The following is a 21917-nucleotide window of genomic DNA, read 5'->3' as shown; positions in this document are numbered from 1 at the left end:
TGGGTTCAGTCCTACCGTGTGGCACCTTGGGCAAGTGTCTTCTACTATAGCCTCAGGCCGACCAAAGCCTTGTGAGTGGATTTGGTAGACGGAAACTGAAAGAAGCCCGTCATATATGTGTGTATATGTATGTGTGTGTGTCTGTGTTTGTCCCCCCCCCCCCCTCAACATCGCTTGACAACCGATGCTGGTGTGTTTATGTCCCCATCACTTAGCGGTTCGGCAAAAGAGATTGATAGAATAAGTACTAGGCTTACAAAGAATAAGTCCTGGGGTCGATTTGATCGACTAAAGTCGGTGTTCCAGCATGGCCACAGTCAAATGACTGAAACAAATAAAAGAGTAAAAGAGTATTGTCTCAACTACCACATTTGATGGCATAAAAGATGTATGGGATCTATTTTGAAACGGGGGCACCAGTTTTCATTTATGTTTTATGTAGTGTTTTTGGTACCGAAAGACTTTCAAACTTCGTATACTTATCTATTTTGTGTTATAGAACAGAAAAAATTTTTGTATTCGAATTTATTTCATGTAAAAAATTGTCTAATTTCGATAATTTCTACTAATCACTGACGTCTATTCAGTTGAAAACAGTTAGCGCTGTAACGGTGTATATCGTATTAATCCCCTAACCCTAACTAGACTGTTAACCCTAACCCTAACTCTAGAATCCGAACTCTAAAATTGTTACACACATAGATATGCACAGCGTAATTTATTATATAAACAATATATGCGTATAAATTACGATTAAACCGGATGAAATATGTCACAGGGAATAACATTTTTATGACCGCCCAGCAGTAACTCTATTCAGCTGAATAGACGTCAGTAATTGGTTGAAATTACAGAAATACGACAACTTTAACATGGAATAACTTGCAAATTCCTTTTTTCTGTTAAGAAGACTAAGAGTAAAAGATGTTTTATATGACACATTCTACCAGTGTCCCAAGTTTCAAAGTGTTTCGTTAAGAAAATACTGGTGCCCCCGTTTTAAAATAGATCTGATGTATGTATATTAGACGTACTCCAATTTGAGCAGTGCATACAGGCGGGGGGTGGGGGTGTTTTAGTGCATTAAAGTACATAATATTTAAAACAACTTTGCATGTAGAATCCAGGATCATAGCTTTGCTGAATCGAGGTTAAACATCACCGTTTCCAGTCTCCAGAAATTCTGCTGATTGTATTTTAGAATGAAGAATTGTTGAAGATATGACACATTTTAAGTCCCTTTTATTGCCAATGCTATTTACAATGAAAAAATGTCAAAATTTGTAACATAGATTTTTTTTCTGAGTAATTATCCTTTCTTAATAACAATTACATCAAGTCGTAGAAGTCTGTATTGGGGGCACAACTGAAAGCTTGGATGAACCCAGTCGACCTGTTACATTACTTTCACTAAATGATTTAGCTTTTGCCACTTCTTCAAGATAAGTATCAGAATATTTGGTTTTGTTGTCATATTTATCAACTGATTGAGTTAATTTATCATAATTAACATTTATGTCATTAATATATATGTCAGGCCTAGATGTCAGGTTTTTCAGTGTTCCATTTGTCTCTACACTATTTACTAAAAAGCCTGAACATCTCTTGGAATCACCATGAATGTCCACTATTTTTTCTAGATTTAATGCTGTTCCTCTCCTGGAACCTCTGTGGAATTTCTCTAATTCTTCAAATTCTATTGATGCTCTTCTCACGATTTCACTTGGAACTTCCTCGAGATCTGTTAGTAGTCCTCTTGAATCTCCCTGAATAACTTGTAATGCTTTGAAGTCTTTCAGTGTTCCTGTTCTGGAATTTCTTCGAGATCTCACTTCTTCATCTATATCCATGCTAGACGACCTGAAATACAAAACACATGCTTTTATTTTTTTATAGTGATTTCTTTCGATGAAGCTCAAGGTTTTAGGTTTAGAGGGATGGAGAAGTGGGATGTAATGAAAGCCATGTAAAATTGTTTTAAGCGGGAATTGAAAGTAGATTGTAAACATGGTTTGGCATTGTGCTGGTGTGGCCATGTGATGCGTATGGGTTAGGACAGCTGCATAAGTGCCAGTCTCTAACTCTAGAGGGAACCTTTTAAAAGAGTAGACCCAGGAAGACATGGGACAAAATGGTGCGAAATGATCTTCAGAAGTTGAGCCTCACAGAGGAGATGACAAGGGACTGAGACTTCTGGTAATTTGCTGTGCTTGAGAAGACATGTCAAGCTAAGTGAAGTAAAGTCATGGCCACCCATAAATACAGGCATGCCCTTTGTGGCCATAACCACCTCTCTACTCTTAGTTGTCCTACTGGTGCGGCCAAGTATCTCTATGGGTTTTGGTACCACATAAAAAGCATCCAAGCCACTGCAGTGGGACTGAACCCAGAACCATGTGGTTGAGAAGCCTGCTTCTTGCCACACAGCCACGCTTTCACCTCCCTACTATTTTATTTTTACTCTACTAAGAGTATACTATATACCCTTAGGATCTCTTATGTACCTAAGACTGGCACTATGGATGGCTACATCACTTTATATTACTAAATTAAATAATGTATTTACCGTTCAATTTGTTCAAAGAATGTTGGTACAATTGCTCTCACTATTTGTTTGCCAGCAAGCCGACGTCTTTTCACCGATTCCTCTTCCTTTAATTAAGAAGTAAAAATAGAAACATATTCCGTTTTGAGTATTTTAGTTAACAAAAATGTATTTTTGTTCATAACTTTGGTGAACCAAAGCAATAGGAGATTAATTAACTGACGGAATAGTCAAATTGATTTTGTTTAATGAGTTAAAAGTTGTAGCGAGGCACAAGAAGCCAGCACCATTTTCTGAGATCTTGCCGGTAGCCATTACCATGTCCGAGACAGGGGCGAGATCTCACTTGTAACCATTTGCCATGCGCAAGATGACAGCGAGACTCTCATCAGCAACGACTACTTAAACAGGAGAATTAAGACATTCTCTCTCTTTCTTCCTTCTTGCTTACGCTGAGAAACACTGCGAAGCTGGCAGCTCACAGCGGACTCTTATCCCAGTCTAACTTCACCTGTTATCTTATCTCCAGAGGTAATGAACCTCACAGGAACGGAGCTATAATGAGCCACACGCTGCCATAAAGATGGTCACTGGGAGCGAGCCACATGAAGGAGAACTAAAAATAAACTCAATCTCTACTCTCTCTAATGCTGCTAGGAGCGTGGCATCATTTGTGTGATGCGGAAAATATTCCATCAATATTGCGCAAGTGATGTTGGCATCAATCTTAAAATCCCATCCAAGACTTGGCCCCTGTGCTATCTGCCCATACAAAAATCAAACTCAGGGCACATAACATTACGTCACAACTACTGTACCTCAACCAGTCCAGCTCCCTTTAATACCATAACAAAATACGGCAAAACGGAAACGGATCCCATAAAATTCAAAAATTCACTGGACAAATTTCTTCAAAAAATCCCAGACCAACCTACTACACCTGGTTCTGTCTCCAACAATAATAACTCTTTGCAAGAATGGGCCATGGTGCACCATATATGACTAAAAGACTTCACCAAGTGGTGCTATTAAGTTAGACATGGTCTGGGCCTACACTGGCCGAAACCTATCAAAGTTAACAATACAATCAGGAAGAACTGTTGGAGTAAGTGTTTTACAACTAAGTTTACTTTAGATTGGCTTTACAAGTCTAATAAAAGACAACCAATGTATTTTTCTCAGAATTAGACCAAAAAAAGTATTACATCTTGTCTAAGCAAAGAACAGAATAGCTGTGATAAAAACTCGAACCACTGACCTTGTGGTCAGAAATAATTCAATACCTTATTCTCAGTTCACTTATTCTTATGAATGACCACCCCCAACAATAATACTCACCACGGGACCTCTCTGTTGAGCAACAAACAAATTTTCTGAAGAGCTGATTGCATGACATAATGGAGTTGTTCGTGTTTCATCATAAATATTTCTGGGTGATGATATCCATTGCTTAATATAATCTTGCAGTGTTTTGTAGGCAATTTCTAAAGAGTCTAAAAGATATGACATTAAATTTTTTTTTATTTATACAATGTAGATAAAATATTTCAGTGTTGCTATCTTTTTTTTTTTAATCTTTTGTCTTTTACTGGTTTTAGTCATTGGACTGCAGCCATGCTGAATAACCACCTTGATGGGTTCAGTCAAACAAATTGTCCTCCAGTGTTGGTTTGTTTACGTCTGGCAAAGGAGGCTGATAGAAATAAGTCCTGGGGGTCAATTTGTTCTACTAAACCCTTGAAGACGGTGCCTCAGCATAGCCACAGAAACAAGTAAAAGCTAAGAGGTAAAATAAAGGCGTTTTCTCAAGGAAACCCATGCTTACAGCACACAGAAAACACACCTGGTCTGATCTTTCCAGACCAAATACTTATCTATGAATATCACAAATTTATAGTAACATGAATTAGAAATAAAACAACAAATTTTCATTTTACCTGTTGAAATAAAATGACAAAAAGATCCAGCGTGATTTTGGTTGTATTCAATTAGATCTTCTCGGCTTTGCAGAGCTCTTTTTATATCAGTTTCAGAATAGACACCTAAAGCTCGCATGTATTCATTCTGAGCTGTTTCTGATGTTTGCAAAGTTAGGATAAACTGAGGCATTAGGACAGTATTTTGGAGGCTTACCATTGCCTGAAATATCAATGGAAAATAAAAGACATTTTCATTGTAATTTCAGCTTTTCTTATCGCTGGAGTTCTTTCCACAATAAAGGATTTTGTTTTATCTATCCCTATTATGGATATGAGTTGTCATATTCGATGGCATATTTTCTTTTACCCCAAAGCCAGAAACTTTTTAGCATTCCCTTGTACACGCACACACACACATATATGAATACATGATTTTACAGATGATGTTACAAAAATTAATGAATACAAACAGTAAGTTGATACAAACAAAATAACAATATGCTTCCTAGAACTTACCTCTAACTGCATATGAGTGATACATGCTTTTCTTTCTTCTGCAAGGTTTTCCAATGTGTTTTTTTTCATTCCAAAATAATCATCAGCATATTTATTTGTTACCAGATATTCACCCTGTATAATACAACGCAACATATGAGAAACTTCAGTTATACCATGGCCAGTAGGTTTCACTTAGCATTCTTTATGCGTTATTTCCTCTTGGTCTCTTATGTTGTTATCTAGCCCTAACTCAATTTTGATTGAGAAGATTTGTGTTTCAACGCATTCCAGCAATGACCATCCAGTCTGTTTAGGAGTATGTATGACTGCATTATCTAAATGTGTTCTTCCCTTATTTAAGCCAGTAGAGTGTGATTCAAGGGAGATTTGGTTCCTATTTCTGGCAGGTCAAGTGACCATGTAGAGGTTCCCTCATTGGCTCATTATATACAGGGTGTTCATAAATTATCTTTACAGTTACCTCAATTTATTATATTTATTAAAGTTGAGATCCATCAGTCAACTTCTTAGCATATTAAATAAATATTCTTTTCTACTTTATTTTACCCGAATGCAATTTATATTCTTTTCTACTCTAGGCAGAAGGCCAGAAATTTTTTGGGAGGGGGCCAGTCGATTAGATCGACCCAGTATGCAACTAGTACTTAATTATTGACCACGAAAGGATGAAAGGCAAAGTTGACCTCGGCAGAATTTGAACTCAGAACGTAAAGACAGATAAAATACTGCTAAGCATTTCGCCCGGTGTGCTAACATTTCTGCCAGCTCGCTGCCTTATATTAAATAAATATTGGTAAAGTTTTAATTTGTTTGCCTATGTTTTCCAATAAATTCTGTTGAGTTATCCTTATTTTTCATTTTATCCAAAATTCTTCAAATTGTAAAAGGCAATGGTGCCGGTCCCATGTAAAAGGCAATGGTGCTGGTCCCATGAAGAAGTAATGGTAACGGTGCCATGTAAAAAGCACTCAGTACACTCTGTAGAGTGGTTGGCATGAGGAGATGGATCCAGCTGTAAAAAACATACCAAAAGAGACAATGGATCCTGGTGTGATCCTCGGTCTTACCAGCTCTGGTCAAACCATCCAACCCATGCCAACATGGAAAACAGTTGTTAAATGATTACGATGATGATAATTAAGAATTTTGTACTGGAACACAGCAAAGAGCTCGTATTAGTTGATATTTTTCTTTTTTGTTTTGTATTTGTCTTTTTTTTTTGTTAATAATGCACTAAAGTAAATAACTTGTCAATTGGAAGAGAATCATTGGAAATAAACTTACATTTTCAACACTCTTCTGATAAGCATTGACAGTAATGAAGTTGAAATCCATGTTTTCTACTTCTCCGGGATATATGATTCTAGTTGTTTCTGTAATTCTGATACAAAAAATAAAACAAAATCAATAGTAATTTGATCTTTCCATTGAGCCATTGTCAGTTCATTGCTAGATGAAAGCCTCAGCATCCCATTGCTGGTTTCTTTATGCTGTTTGTAAGGCCTACCTGTCCATGTTGGATAGTTCTGCGTTGGAGAAGTACTCTATATTGACTAAATATAGAGGATCTGCATTTACTGGAGACATACACAAGCATCAACACAAAGAATACTGGTGGAACACTCCCGTCAAAACACCTGTCAAGTGTCAAAAGATCTGTCAAGTGTAAAAGCAACAGTCCAGATAATGTTTGGGACAGACACAAAAGAAGTATGTACCATTATAGAAGGCAGCAATCCTGCTGATGTAAGTCTCTCTTTGAGAGAGACTTACATCCAAAGCCATAACATAAAAATAAACACATCAATAATATAAAGAGAGGTCAAAGGAATATAAACAACTTACCCAAATCCTAAGTGTTTTGGAAAATCATCTGCTAGTCTCATAGCAAGCAATCTATTGCCACTTCCTTCAGGCCCTACCAATGCTATTATAGGGTACTGTTCTTTGATATTGGCAAGTGTTCTGTAAATCAATATTAAAATTGGATTTTAATAGATTAAATAGTGTTAAGTGACAAAATGGTGGTAAGTTTCCAATGATCAAAATGTGTGACTCATTTGTAAGTATTCTTACTTCAATTATACCCATAATAGCCCAGGAAAAGTGATTTGAAATGGAGCATCATTACCAGTTAATATCAGTTTTCCATACTAGCATATCTTAGACAGTTTCTCAAATGGAGTTCCTTGGAATTGTAGGTCATTAGGAATTCTGTGAGAAATTGACTTCTTATGCACCAGCTCATCCATTATCCTGCCATCCATCAATTCAACCAAACCCTGTTTATGGGGTTTATTGTTGTTGTTGTTATTATTATTATTATTATTATTATTATTATTATTATTCAAGTCACTGCCTGGAATCGAACTTGGAATCTTGGGGTTAGTAGCCCATGTTCTTAACCACTACGCCATATTCCGAGTTTGATTCCAGACAGTGACCTGGATAATAATAATAATAATAATAACAACAACATTAAAAATACCTTAGGAATGAGAACCCAGGTTCGAAATTTCCCCAAAACACCTGATGAAGTCTGGAGGGTATATCAGCTGAAATGTGTTAACAACAAACAAGATGAGGACAAATATCCATCAAATGGAAATAATGTATATAATTCCTCATCTCTTAGATATAGAACTGAAATACAATGAATATTACTATTATTGTGACCAAGAAATGGTATGAATTAAAGATGTTGAATTCACTTACATGTTGCGGATTTTATTTGAAGCCAGAAACGAATACATAGTTTGTATCATATGAGAATTGCTCGTAACAACTTCAAGAGAAGGAGAAAACATATTGATTGCTTCCACCTGAAAAACGAGTCAATGTGTTAATTTTATCATATCTAAATACAATTTCAGTGAGCAAGACATTCGGCCATTTCTAGTTTAACTTCAAACAGACATGGATGTGTACGTGCATTTATATATCAGAAGAAAATACTGGGTTTTAGAGGCCATCCTTCTTACAGTGTTAATAACATGAACTTAAAAAAGAAATGTTGAAATGAATGCAAACTTACTTTATCGTGGATAGAAACTGGAGAACCATTCAGTTCCAGAAGTCGTTGGATATGAAATAAGATGATTTTACTGAAGTTAGGAAAGTCTTCAATTGGATTTTTAAGAATGGTAAAAATGCGAAGCAACAGAAGGCCATTTATATGTAAGATTTCATCAATGGATTTTATCTGGAAAGAAGATGGCAAACTAAAATAACAAACATAAACAGTACAGATGTTTACTTTCATTAGCTTTTATATGTACACAGATATGGTTAGTGGTTAAAAAGCTTGTTCCCTAATCATGTAGTTTCAGGTTTAATTCAACTGTATGGTACATTGGGGAAAATGTCTTCTGTTATAGCTGTCCCAAGCTGACCAAAGGTTAGTGAGTGGATTTGGTAGATAGAAATTGTGGCTGTGTGGTAAGTAGCTTGCTTACCAACCACATGGTTCCGGGTTCATTCCCACTGCGTGGCACCTTGGGCAAGTATTTTCTACTATAGCCTCGGGCCAACCAAAGCCTTGTGAGTGGATTTGGTAGACGGAAACTGAAAGAAGCCCGTCGTATATATGTATATATATATATGTATATATATATATATATATATATGTATGTGTGTCTGTGTTTGTCCCCCCCACCATCGCTTGACAACCTTTGCTGGTGTATTTATATCCCCGTAACTTAGCAGTTCGGCAAAAAGAGACCGATAGAACAAGTACTAGGCTTACAGAGAATAAGTCCTGGGGTCGATTTTCTCGACTAAAGGTGGTGCTCCAGCATGGCCGCAGTCAAATGACTGAAACAAGTAAAAGAGTAAAAGAGCATATATTGGGTTACCTTGTTATTATTAACATTTATAACTTCGAGAACATGGTGTCCTTGCAGACCATTCAAACTGGATATATTGTTGCTCGAGAGATTCACTTCCTGTCAACATGAAAACACAAAATATATGATTTTACATAGAATTCATGTATTAACCCAATGGTATTCAGATTCCTCTGTCAAATTTAATACTTATTTATCCGCATTGGTTTGAATTAATTGTACATTTTCTCATGTCGTCAAGATTCTGATGATGTGATTGTCTATTTTTAAAATGACATTGTAGGGTAGGTATGAAAGGCGAGATTTAACCTTTTGAGTGTTGGGCCTCACAGAGGCAATGACAAATGATTGAGACCTTCAGCAATATGTTGTGCTTGAGAAGAAGATCCATTACGCCAAGAGGAATCGTAGTCTTGTCAGATACTGGTGCCATGCAGCCAGCACCCCTGCTGGTGACACATAAAAGCACCTGATACACTCTTGGAGTGGTTGGGATTAGGAAGGGCCTCCAGCTGTAGAAACATGGCCAGATCAGACTGGAGTCTGGTGCAGTCCCTCAACTTACCAGCTCTGGCCAAACTGTCCACACACACACACACACGTGTGTAATAATGTTTTGCTTAGGCATTGTATGACTAAAAATCTGGTGTAGAACTCAATATATGTGTGTTTCAGAGCAAAGGGTTAGCTGAATAGAGAGCAGTATTAGGGAAAAAAAAAAAAAAAAAGACATAAATGATTATCGTATGAACTTTATTGGCTTGCAGCTATTTCTGCTATCAGATGTGGTAGACTCATAAGTTGAGTGCCTGAATAACATCCTATAGCTTCATCAGTGCCTTAATCCTTTTGTTACCGTATTTATTTTGAGATGCTCTGTGTTTCTTTCAATTACTTTAAATATAACAAAGAATTTAGTAAAATAACTTCTGTTATAGCTGTCCCAAGCTGACCAAAGGTTAGTGAGTGGATTTGGTAGATAGAAATTGGAAAAAGCCTGTCAGGCACAGGAGTGGCTGTGTGGTAAGTAGGTGGAGGATTTTAATTCAGAACTGATGAAAACAAGACATTGTGCCAGAGCCGAAGCCGGTTCCAGCCGAGTTGGTAACGAAAGGGTTAAATATGAAGTGAAATTTCACTTCCTATTTAAGGCACTGATGAAGTTATGTTATTCAGGCACTCAACTTATGAGTCCACCACATCTGATAGCAGAAACAGATGCAAGCTAATGCAGTTCATATGATAATAATTTATTCCTCAGTCCTCTCTCTCTCTTACATGTATGTGTGTGTATATACGTTTGTGCGTGTACGTAATTATGCGCGTGCTTGCGTGTACTCTCATCTTGATATTCATGTGATGGCTGCAAACAAGCATCATCATCATCATCATCATCATACAAGCAAGGTTGTTAATTTTTTAGTTTTCGAATGAAAAACATGACTAGCCACTGGAAAATATTACCTTATTTGGAAACAGTTAAGTGTTGGCAACGGGAAGGGCATCTAGCCATAGGAAATCTGCATTAACAAATTCTGTTTGATCTACGCAAGCATGGGAAAGTAGACATTAAATGATGATCATCTCACACACACACACACACACAAAGAACTAATTAATTATATGTTTGTAGCTCACCCTTAAATTGACAAGAGTTTCCAAGTTTTCAATTTTTTTCAGATTGTTGTGAGACTATTGAGAAAAGAAAGAAAAAAAAATCAATACAAGTTTTTTTAATGTTTTTTTTTTTTGATAATAAATTGCTATAGATTGAAAATGTTTTGGAAAAAAAAAACAACCCTGCCATTATTTTAAGCAACATATCTCCACTAGCAATATTTCCCATCGTACACTTGTTCTTTTAGAAAAGAGATAAGTCATCATTTTCTTCATGTTTTAATGTTCCGGAACCTATTATTTGTAAATTTGCAGAGAAAACAAAGCTCAACATTGGACCAGTGGAAGGCGGTGAGCTGGCAGAATCGTTGGGTAAAGTGCTTAGCAGCATTTTTGTCCATCTTTATGTTCAGAGTTCAAATTCTGTCAGGGCCAAATTTACTTTTTGTCCCTTTGGTGGGGGGGGGGGGGTCGCTAAAATAAGTACCAGTTGAACTTTGAGGTTGATGCATTTAACTTATTCTCTCTGCCGAAATTGCTGGCCCTTGTGCCAGAATTTGAAACCCAACCATTATTAGCAGATTCTAAGGAAGCAAGCTGGCAGAATCATTAGCACACTGGGCAAAATGCTTAGTGGAACTTTGTCCATCTTTATGCTCTGAGATCAAATCCTGCTGAGGCTGACTCTTCGTTTCATCCCTTATATATTCTCTTTTACTCTTTTATTTGTTTCAGTCATTTGACTGTGGCCATGCTGGAATACCGCCTATAGTGGAGCAAATCGACTCCAGGACTTATTCTTTGCAAGCCTAGTACTTATTCTATCCACCCAATGTGGACCAAATCAGAATTGGACCCATAGACCATTGAGGCCCCTGGGAAAATCAATGCCCTAGGCCCTACAGTATTTTTTATTGACAGCATGCAACAATATACATAGATCAGAATTAGGCCCCTAGACCTGTGATGTCCCTGGGCAACCAACCAATGTGGCCCAAATCACAATTAGGCCCCTAGACCGGTAAAGTCCCATCCAATGTGCCCATGCCTTTACATGGCTCTGGGTTCATCACAAGGTTGCTCATTTACAGCTGAGTGAACTTGAGCAACATGGAATGAAGTGTTTTGTTCCAGAACACAGTGCACTGCCTGGTCTAGGTATTGAAACCACAATTTTGTAATCATGAGACCAACACCCTAACCACAAGGCCATGCACCTTCACTCCACTGAAATATATAAATGTCATTAAACTTTTTCCTTTTCAAAGTTTAAAAAAGCTCAACAGTTTCATTATTTTGTTATTTTACTTCTTTATCACAAATGCTTCAAGCAAGCTACAATGCTTTTAACTCTTTTTGTCAATTTCATTTTAACAGCTGACATTTCAAATGCTGAACTGAGACTTAGAAGGAAATAAAAGTCAGAAGAATATTGTGCTTCTAACTTATACATTACCAGATTTAAATACTGCAAAGGCAAACACTCAAGGTTCTCAATTCGTGAAATCATATTGTAAGCAAGACTTAATGAATGGAGACGTTCACATTGATGCAAACCTTTGATGCGTCTTATTTTGTTATCTAGTTTTAGGTTGAGGAAAAAAGAAATATATATATATATATATATATATGGTTTTTTCAGAAAAATATAAATTCGGAGTATTAATGTGGCGAGCTGGCAGAATTATTAGCAAGCCGGGCAAAATGCGTAGCAGTATTTTGCCCGTCGCTACATTCTGAGTTCAAATTCCACTGAGGTCAACTTTGCCTTTCATCCTTTTGGGGTTGATAAAATAAGTACCAGTTTAGTATTGTGGTCGATGAAATCAACCATCTCCCTCCCCACCAAATTCCAGGCATTGGGCCTTTAGTAGAAAGGATTTTGTTTGCTTTTACATTCTGAGTTCAAATTCCACCGAGGTCGACTTTGCCATTCATCCTTTTTGGGGTTGATAAATTAAGTATCAGTTAAGCACTGGGGTCAATGTAATTGACTTTCCCACTTCCCCAAAACTGCTGGCCTTGTGCCAAAATTTGAAGCCATTATTACCCAATATAGGGTACAGGAATTTTTTGAAGAGGAAAAAGGATACAATCAAGATACAGAGATGTCAACTTGGGATGGTACTGGAAGTCACAGATTTCTTCAATCAGATTTCTAGAAAAATCAGCATGCTTCAGAGTGTTTGGAAGATAGGAGCTTGAAAGTTCATAAATCAGATTATTCGATACATTTAGTATAATGAGATGTTCTAAATTTATGAGTGGAGACAAATCTGAAAATTAAACAGAAGTTTTCTATATATAAATCTGTTGACATTTTACATATGTTCATCAGAGGCTTTTTATTTTGTAATGAAATAACTGAAAAAACTGAAATTATTATTATTATTATCATTATTATGGCGTTAGGAAGGGCATCCTGCTGTAGAAACCTTGCCAGATCAGATTGGAGCATGGTACAGCCTCCTGGCTTGCTAGTCCTCAGTTAAACCATGCTAGCATGGAAAGCGGACGTTAATAATGATGATGATGATGATGATGATGATGATGATGGTTGTTGTTGTTGTTGTTGTTGCTGTTGTTGTTGTTGTTGTTGTTGTTGTTGTTATTATTATTATTATGATTATTATCATTATTCACATGGTGAGCTGCCAGAATTGTTAGCATGCTGGACAAAATGCTTAGCAGCATTTTACCTGTATTTATGTTCTGAGTTCAAATCCCACTGAGGTCAACTTTGCCTTTCATCCTTTCGGGGTCAATAAAATAAGTTTCAATCACTCACTAGGGTCAATGCAATCAATTAGGCCCACTCCCCCCAAAATTTCAGGCCTTGTGTGCATATAATAGAAATGGTTGTTATTTTTACATTGTTGAAAAGAAAAGTGAAATTTACAGATAGATATTTGGAGCCCAACCAAATGAAAAGTAACAGAAACGATATTGATTTCATGAGGAAATGATATTGATTAAATATGAGTACAGATAGTGAAAGGGTGATTGATTTTAATAAGAATGCAAAAGCCCTAAAATTGATTTTTTTCCCCTGCCCCGTTTTCCTTTTATTGCATTAGGAAAAGAACAACCAAAAACATTATTCAGCAAGTTCTTCAGCTGCTCAGATGGTTGTCAATGTAAATATTGATTGAAAACAAACGGCACATAAGACCTGGTCATTACCTCTCCCCCCCAAAAAAACAGTCTATGATTTATATCTGACTATGTCTGAACATTATCATAATGTAAAAAATAACAAGTAAATGGAAAATACTTTTGAGGCCTTGTAAAATTGAGATTAAAAAAATATAAAAATAAAGAATACAATCTTTTCAATTTTTGGCCAAGGGAGAGATAGAGAGGCGGGGAGAAAGTTTCAATCAATATACAGTCTAGCTTTATAGAATCAAATAAAATATGATGAATGAATCTACAATGTAAGTTCAATACATGGTTGAACTATTTCATTCGTTGTTCAATCAAACATCTGACCCAATTTACAACTTGTGACTCTTGCATGTTAGTATATATATATATATATATATTACACAAGAAATGTTTTTACATTAAGCTATCGAAGTATTTTTAACCCTAACCCTAACCCTAACCCTAACCCTAAACCCCAGGTTTTATTATGGATGTAAACTGATGGCTTTGCTGTGTGATAAGAAGTTTGCTTCTCAATCATTCATTCTCAGGTTCAATCCCACTGTGCGACATCTTGGGCATGTGTCTTCTGCTATAACAGACCAAAGATTTGAGAATACATTTGGGAGATGGAAACTGAAAAAAGCCTGTTGTGTGTGTGTGTGTGTGTGTGTGTTACTGTCTCCCTGCCTTGATGTCACATGGGTATTGTGAGTGTCAACTCACTGTCATGTGAGCAGTGTCCTACGTTTCCACTCTTCCATGAAAACATGTCTGGTCTGGCTACGGGGAAATATTACCTCCCTTGGAAACAGGTGAGGGTTGGTGACAGGAAGGGCATCCAGCTGTAGAAAATTCTGCCTGACCTGTCTGAACATGGAAGAAGGGACATTAAAACGACGACGATGATGATAATGATGATGATGATGCTAAAGATGATTGACTTTTTGAGTTTGGTAATTATTCCATTAGCGTCTTTTGCTGAACTGCTAAGTCATGGTGATGTAAAGAAACCAATACAGGTTGTGAAGTGGCAGAGGGATGAGAAATACAAAGACAAACAAACAGATGCATGAGCACACACACACACACAAACAGATGTATGAGCACACACACACACACAAACATATGTGATGGGCTTCTTTCAGTTTCCGTCTACCAAATCCACTCACAATGTTTTGGTCAGCCCAAGGGTATAGTAGAAGACACTTGCCCAAGTTGTCCCTCAGTGAGACTGAACCTGGAACCATGTGGTCAAGAAGCACCTTTTAATACGAACCTCTGCATGATCATGTTTTTATTCATTTATCTTTCATGGTATTGTCAGAGGAATAAGAGCAGAGCAGAATTGAATATTTTTGCTGAATCTCTGAGACTGATCAGAGAAAGGAAAGAAAAGAAAATTCATGTCATATAGGTTGAAACCCTTATTTTGGTTCCCTAAACCCTTTAACATTTAGATTATTCTATCAAATGTATTATTATTTATTCACGTTGTCTTCAATTAGTCACACATTATCTCGTAGCTTTGAGATTTCAATGATGTGATGGTTTACGTTGGTGTCATGTAACTGGCGCATAAAAAGTACCTTCTGAGTGCTGGACTTCACCGAGGCAATGACAAATGACCGAGATCTTCGGCAATATGCTGTGCTTGCGGAGAAGACCCATCAAACCAATTGAAATCGTAGTCGGACGGTGCTCTTAGCACTCCACTGGCAGAGGTGCCAGTCATTGAATTTGGTTAGGCCAGTCATCGAATTTAGTAAAACTAACAAGAAATTTACATCTACATAAGAATTTGAGGGATTGTGATAGGAAAATATTTTAATATCATTTAATATCATCTGCTGTGGAATAAAGAACCCATTTATTTTTGCATTCTTACCTGATATGTGATTATTGGAAACATCAATTTTTTGAAGGTAACTATATGGTTTCAGTGGTTCAATATTCTTTAGTTCCAAGTCCTATGTATTTAAAAAAAAAGTTTTAAAAATAAATGATTGAAAAGATTTTTATTTCTATCTCTGAGAAAGAAAGAAAAAAACTTGAACACACAAATACATACAAACACATCAAAACTTGTACTTTTTGCTAGGTCAAGCGACTAAAGATTTAGCTAAAAGGTGTGAATTCAGCTTTTCAAAATGCTAACTTTGTACAGTTCACAATAGTTTTCTTATCTTTTATCTTTTACTCGTTTCAGTCATTCTAAGTCTGTCTGTCTGTGCGAACCGTCTATTAATGAAGAAATGCAACAATAATCTTCAGTAATGTTTGCTATTAATTTCCATTTTAAAAAAATGAATCTCTGATAGTTGATCTACAGTTGGCAATAGAGTAGACCGAAGCCTCCCACACATAAAAATAAAAAAAGAAAAATTGAACAAGGATTATCTTTATATTTACAATTCCGTAAAATGCTGAGTACTGCAGCTGACCACAAAATGACTTCTGAATATTCATAAGATCTGATAAATTCTTACATATTCTCTCAATAATAATCTGCTCATCTTTTGATAACTGAAAAACAAGAGAAAATTAGAAAACCATTGTTATTGAACAATATTTTATTGTGCAGAAAATAAATAAATCTACAAATTAATCACACACATATTATACATATCTACCTAACTATCTATATACATACATATGTACATGCATACACACATACCAAAGATGAAATTTTGTATTTTTGTTAGAAACCTACTCCTTCTTCTGAGGAAGACTTCAAATAATTAAAATTAGAAGAGAGAACAAACAAATGAGCAAACAAGCAAGCATGCATACATACATATATATATCTATATCTATATATATATATATATATATATATATATATATATATATATGATGATTGCCGACTTATGGCTGACTAAATAAAATGTATTACAGAATTACATGTTGTAAGAATAACAATGGCTCTTGAATGCTGCCAGCAACTTACAGAACTTGTTGCAGGTTCAATATTCATACAAATTCTTCTGACTTCTTGAGTGTTCTGGATCATTCTGATGATTTTCTCTGTGCACCCTCATGTACCTAGATAAACCTACCTGATTTATACATGTGTTCTGGCAGACAGTGCATGTGAGGTTGGCCCCAGCAAGAAAATTGTAATTTGTAACAGGTCTTTCTGTGTGGCCTCTCTGGCGGCTCTCCAGGCCTACACAAGGCATACATATGTGGCCACAGACTTCACAGACCAGGTGAGGAACTGTAGAGTCAACGGAATTGTCTTTTCGTGCTAATCTCCTTACACACATACATTATAGCATCATCATCATCATCATCATCGTTTAACGTCCGCTTTCCATGCTAGCATGGGTTGGACGATTTGACTGAGGACTGGTGCAACCGGATGGCTACACCAGGCTCCAATCTAATTTGGCAGAGTTTCTACAGCTGGATGCCCTTCCTAACGCCAACCACTCAGAGTGTGATGTATAGCTTATAAAGCCTATTGAAAATATCTTTTATGTAGCACAAACATTATTTAATATAGAACTCAATAGAATGGACAGATAAGTTTAAAAAAACAAAAGTGGATGGTCGATGCAGAGTTTTGATATAATAAATACACACACATATTTACTTGCTGAGTCTGGAGGATGGGACAGAGCCCATTGCTTTCTCTTTGAGATAGGTGAGACCGATGGTATTAATGTTCAGTTTCAACAGTTGTAGGTCAATTCCTGCAGAAAAGGCATGGGTGGGGAGTGAATTCTAGAAGGTTGATGTTACAAGGCAAAAGGATTATAGTGGATAGTGCTGGGTAAGTAGGGGTAGATGCAACAAAGGAGATGAGAGGAGAGAGAAGTGGGATGGGGGGTGCCTGAGTGATGGAAGTTATGAAACCTGCCAGCTCCAAGGAGCAGATACCATTATATCCATTATAAAAAAAAGAGAGAGATGGGGGTGGAGGGAGAGAGGAAAGAGCATACTTGTGGAGCTGGGGTTGAAGAGTATCCATTAGTGTTGGATACCAATCAGCAGAGTGATCCTTCACTGGATGTGATCCAGGATGTCAATGTGCATAGCAGTAACCGCCATCTCAGACGTAGGTGCAGTACCTCATTATGAGCCCCACTTAGGGCTTAAAGAATGTCACAAGCTGATGGGGACTGAAATATCTTCTGGCCCTAAAGAGACGGGCCATCTTTGGGATGGAATTCTAGCTATACTAAGGACATGTTTTCTGTTTCATGAAACAGAAATTATGATTTCTAAAAGAATTTTTTCGCAACCTTCCTCATTCCAAACCATTCCATTTCCGTTTCTAATGAGGTATGGTACTTCGAGAGACAGCAATTCCAAAACTCAGTCGATAAAGCTTGCCGAGTTAGTAGACTGAGGAACAAGTTGGTGGGTGCATTACTTCAGATATGTAACTCGGGTATATAAATGTACTTACTGTATATTAAGTCAAACTGAGATACACTGAGTTATGTAAATGATAGAGATTCTAAGCTGGTGTTTACTGTGGCAAAATAAAGGTTAAATAACGTTCTGGGGCCCCAAAAAATCAGAATAAATGGGAAAATAATTGGATGTAAATAATTTATTAAAAAAACAAACAAACAAGTCTTTAAAATAATTTGAGAACACATTCACTGACTTTTCTCTTTCTCTACACACACATAATGCACGCGCGTCGGAGCAAATCTCGGTATATATATATATACATATATATATATATATATGTTTTCTTTGATAGACAAATAAAATAAAGCTTAAGATTGAGAGTTACTTCGATAACTTCTGCTTCCTCACTCGTTGAAGTCTCTTCATCGATCTCTATCGCAGTATCCCGCATCGTACAACTTTTCACGGTCTTAGCTTCCATATTTGCAAGCAAATAAGCAGGCAAAGCGTGCGTTTCCATGGAAACTGTAGAGTTATTCCCCCCTTGATTGTTTATTTACATCTCTTCACTTATTTAGTGTTGTCTTCAAAGCTATAAAATCTTTTATTTGATGACTTGTTTCAACAGTTGTAGCAATAGTTGAAATGAAGTGATAACTTTTTTCAACAAACAACTGATTAAAAAACCATATTTATCAAAAAATATTCACAAATAAAAACGGGCGTTATTTCAGGATGATCTCAGGCATTGTGTGTAATAAATTTTGGCATGTAATATTTCAATCAAGCCATAAATTTTCTTTATTTGGAATCAAATATTGCCTAATATATATATATATATATATATATATATATATATATATTAGGGACAAAATCCAAATTACAGGTAAAAACTCAATTAAAATCAATTTATAAAAAATTAAAATTAAATTGAGCTTTACAGATAAAATATATATAAAATATATAGTTTTAGGGAAAATAACCAAGTTACAAGAACTCATCGATAAAAATCCACTATCACATATAGAAAAATGAATATTTAAAAGCACAATAAATGAGTATAATATAAAGTAAAGTAAATATCATAAGATAAATATAATAAAAAGATTACACGTGTTTCATAACTAATTTTCAAATAGGAAAGAAATTTAAATCGATTAAAATCAATTGAAATTATCGAAAATAAATTCTATTCAAAAATATAGCTACTCGTCAGATCGTAAGTAGAACAATAATTAGATATATATATATATATCTCAACCAACAATAAGTACCAAATGAATTAATATGAAATACTTATTATATAAAGATAGAAAAATTATTAAAAATATCATAATATCAAAATAATAACCATTCAATAATCATCCCTTCATCCATTATAATAACATGTATATTATATACAAAAAACATCTTACATAAATTATCATTGTTTTACATACAATTTGAACGAAGTTTAAGTTTAAAATAATAATGAAGATAAAATTAGTACATATTTAACCGGTGTAATAGTTAAAGCTATACTATTTAAAGCTAAAGACGTTTATTTAATTATAATTAAAAATCAATTGAATAATAGATTTTAAATATTAATTTTTCTATATGTGATAGTGGATTTTCATCGATGAGTTCTTGAAACTTGGTTATTTTCCCTAAAACTATATATTTTATATATATATATATATATATATGGGGGTACTTTCCTATTATAGACAGCCAATTTATTACTTACTAAAGGATTAGTAAATAAACTGTTACACCTATAGTGTAAATAAGTGTAATAGTCAATCGGTGGACTTTCGGAATAACTATCACTCAAAAGTTTACGGGAAAAGGGCACGGAATTGGAAGACAAAAATGCAGAAAAAATAAATGCTTTAGATAAAAAAAATTTCTTTCACAGAAGAAAACAGTCACCATATCCTTGCCCTTTTAATACTACTTAAATACAGAGGTCCCGGACAGTGCACACTCGTTAGGGTTAGTGTTACTTTGAGGATTAGGGTTACCCTCCCACCCCCTTTATATCGTTAAGTGGATGCGTCGGGGCTTCTGTATTTCAGTAATACCGCCCTTTTTCTCTTCACCATGAGGTAGAGATAGCTATTCCGAAAGTGTACTGAGCAATTATCACACCTATCTCGCCAGTGTAATAGTTTATTAGCTAACCCTTTAGCAAATAGAAAAAATAAAGTTGAAGTCGAAATCAAAAAGAACTGAAGATTAACAGTTGCATAGTTTGTTAAATTTTCTTTCGACCTTTTCCTGATTATATCTATTTCTCTGTTTATATGTAACAATTAATTTTCTCTCACTCTTTTTCTTCTTCATCTGTCTATCGCATTCATTTTCATACACATTCTCTCTCATACTAAACAATCTTCCTCTCCTATATTTTCCCCTCACACGTTCACTATTTTTGTTTTGTTATTGTAAGTTTTGTTGGTACTACTTAAATACAGAGGTCTCTTAATGGTACTCTCTAAATACAAAGATCCCGACGCATCTACGTAGCCTTAAACCTAAAAGCTAACCCTAGCGAGTGTGCACTGTAAAAACATTTCGGGCGAAAGTACAGAATACGTACACCCGGTGGTTAGGGTTGGGATAGGGTTAAGGGTTAGGATTTTTGTTAGGCCGAAAACGGGTGGTGTACGTTTTCTTCACTCCCGTTACATATCGTTAAGGCGATGCATCGGGACCTCTGTATTTAAGTAGAGCCGTTTTGTTTTCTTCTTTCTCTCACCGTTTGTTTTTTCTTCCCTTTGATTTTCGACTTCTTCCCGTGATGTGGATATATCGTTAAATAATCCATTTGGTTTTTCCAGCAAATATAGCCCACAGTTTAGTTTAATTCTCGGGAGATATGTATTTATATAAGGTCACTTATGTCGATTCAGCACAAGTGCTTATTTGGTTGGCATCACTGAGACGAAAAGTGAAGTCAACTGTGATGGAATTCGAACTCGGGTTGTAGATAAACGAGACCAAATCTTGTAAAAGGATGTAATTTGTCCTTCATACAATAATGCCAAGTTACCAATTAGAAATCTGCTCTGATGAATTAGCTGAAACAGTAGAACGCCTTACAATATTTAATGCTTTCCTTCAACATTTGGAATTCAAATTCAGCCGTAGCTACTTTTGTCTTTTCTCTGTGGACGGGATGTGTTTTTACATTAAAATTAAGTTTTAATGATGTATTTAGTGAAACCAGTCGCAATGGTTCTCACCCAAGATGCTGGACAAACTTAGGATCCTCATTAATCTGTAACCGTAAATATAAATACTCACAGTTACCTCCCTTACACTTGTTATAGAATGTTACTAATCTCTCCCAAACTGCTTTGATTCTGTGCTACAAACTCTATTTTAAAGCGATTTTAATTTAAATTTCACGTTAATTTATATTCCAAAAATTAGCTAAATAGCAGTTTCAAATTTTGGTTCAAGGCCAGTAATTTCGCGGGGAGGGGCTAAGTCGATTACATCAATCTCGGTGCTTAACTGGTGCGATCGAGCCTGAATAGATGAAAGGCGAAGTCGACCTCGGTGGAATTTGAGCACTTAATCCAGCCACATCTAGCTCAAATATTTTATCCATTTTATGTTCAAACTGGCCAGATCTGACCTTACACCAACCCTACAATGTCATTCTAAGAATAAACAATCACATCATCGAAAGCTCAAAGCTATAATACATTGCTTGATTAATTTAAAACAACGTGAATAAATAAACATTACATTTGACGAGTAATCTGAATGCTAAAGGGTTAAATATCTTGCCAACTTGTATAAGTTGGGATTAATTTGTTAGCATTGTTAACATTTAGGTACAAACATGGCTATGAGGTTAAGAACCCGTTTTAGGCAGTGTCTCAGCATGTCTGAAATGAGTGAAGTAAGTTAGTGATAGATCTCTGGATTGTTTAACATTTTGAAGTTATTATTTAATTCCAG

General features: G+C 35.8%; 1 protein-coding gene across 2 annotated transcripts; it reads right to left on the bottom strand.

Annotated features, from left to right (window-relative positions):
- Window positions 1-1225: 1225 nt before the first annotated feature.
- LOC106874875 (uncharacterized) lies at window positions 1226-21227 on the bottom strand. 2 transcript variants are annotated; one of them, XM_089359355.1, is made up of 16 exons: window positions 20704-21227; window positions 16005-16118; window positions 15481-15562; window positions 12539-12721; window positions 11902-12026; window positions 10467-10520; window positions 8838-8927; window positions 8018-8185; window positions 7699-7805; window positions 6829-6948; window positions 6268-6364; window positions 4981-5094; window positions 4483-4684; window positions 3884-4038; window positions 2567-2652; window positions 1226-1860 (listed from the first exon to the last, which is right to left on the bottom strand). In XM_089359355.1, the coding sequence occupies exons 1-16, from the start codon at window positions 20770-20772 to the stop codon at window positions 1335-1337; spliced, it is 2292 nt and encodes a 763-aa protein (XP_089215481.1). In that variant the 5' UTR covers window positions 20773-21227; the 3' UTR covers window positions 1226-1334. The 2 variants fall into 2 exon arrangements, with proteins under 2 accessions (XP_089215481.1, XP_089215480.1); XM_089359354.1 differs by lacking the exon at window positions 20704-21227 and adding an exon at window positions 18346-18498.
- Between the last annotated feature and the right edge of the window lie 690 nt (window positions 21228-21917).

The sequence above is a fragment of the Octopus bimaculoides genome, chromosome 11 (assembly GCF_046866305.1).
Source record: "Octopus bimaculoides isolate indiv1 chromosome 11, ASM4686630v1, whole genome shotgun sequence".
Taxonomy (NCBI): domain Eukaryota; kingdom Metazoa; phylum Mollusca; class Cephalopoda; order Octopoda; family Octopodidae; genus Octopus; species Octopus bimaculoides.
This window is presented reverse-complemented; position numbering and strand designations above follow the sequence as displayed.

Excerpts from the sequence above, each read along its gene's own strand:
- LOC106874875 (XM_089359354.1), bottom strand. The coding sequence starts at position 18,480 with ATGGAAACGCACGCTTTGCCTGCTTATTTGCTTGCAAATATGGAAGCT. Across the intron at positions 4,039-4,482 it reads TTGTCATTTTATTTCAACAG|ACTCTTTAGAAATTGCCTAC; the intron begins GTAAAATGAAAA and ends CATATCTTTTAG. Across the intron at positions 2,653-3,883 it reads CTCAACAGAGAGGTCCCGTG|GAAGAGGAATCGGTGAAAAG; the intron begins GTGAGTATTATT and ends TCTTAATTAAAG.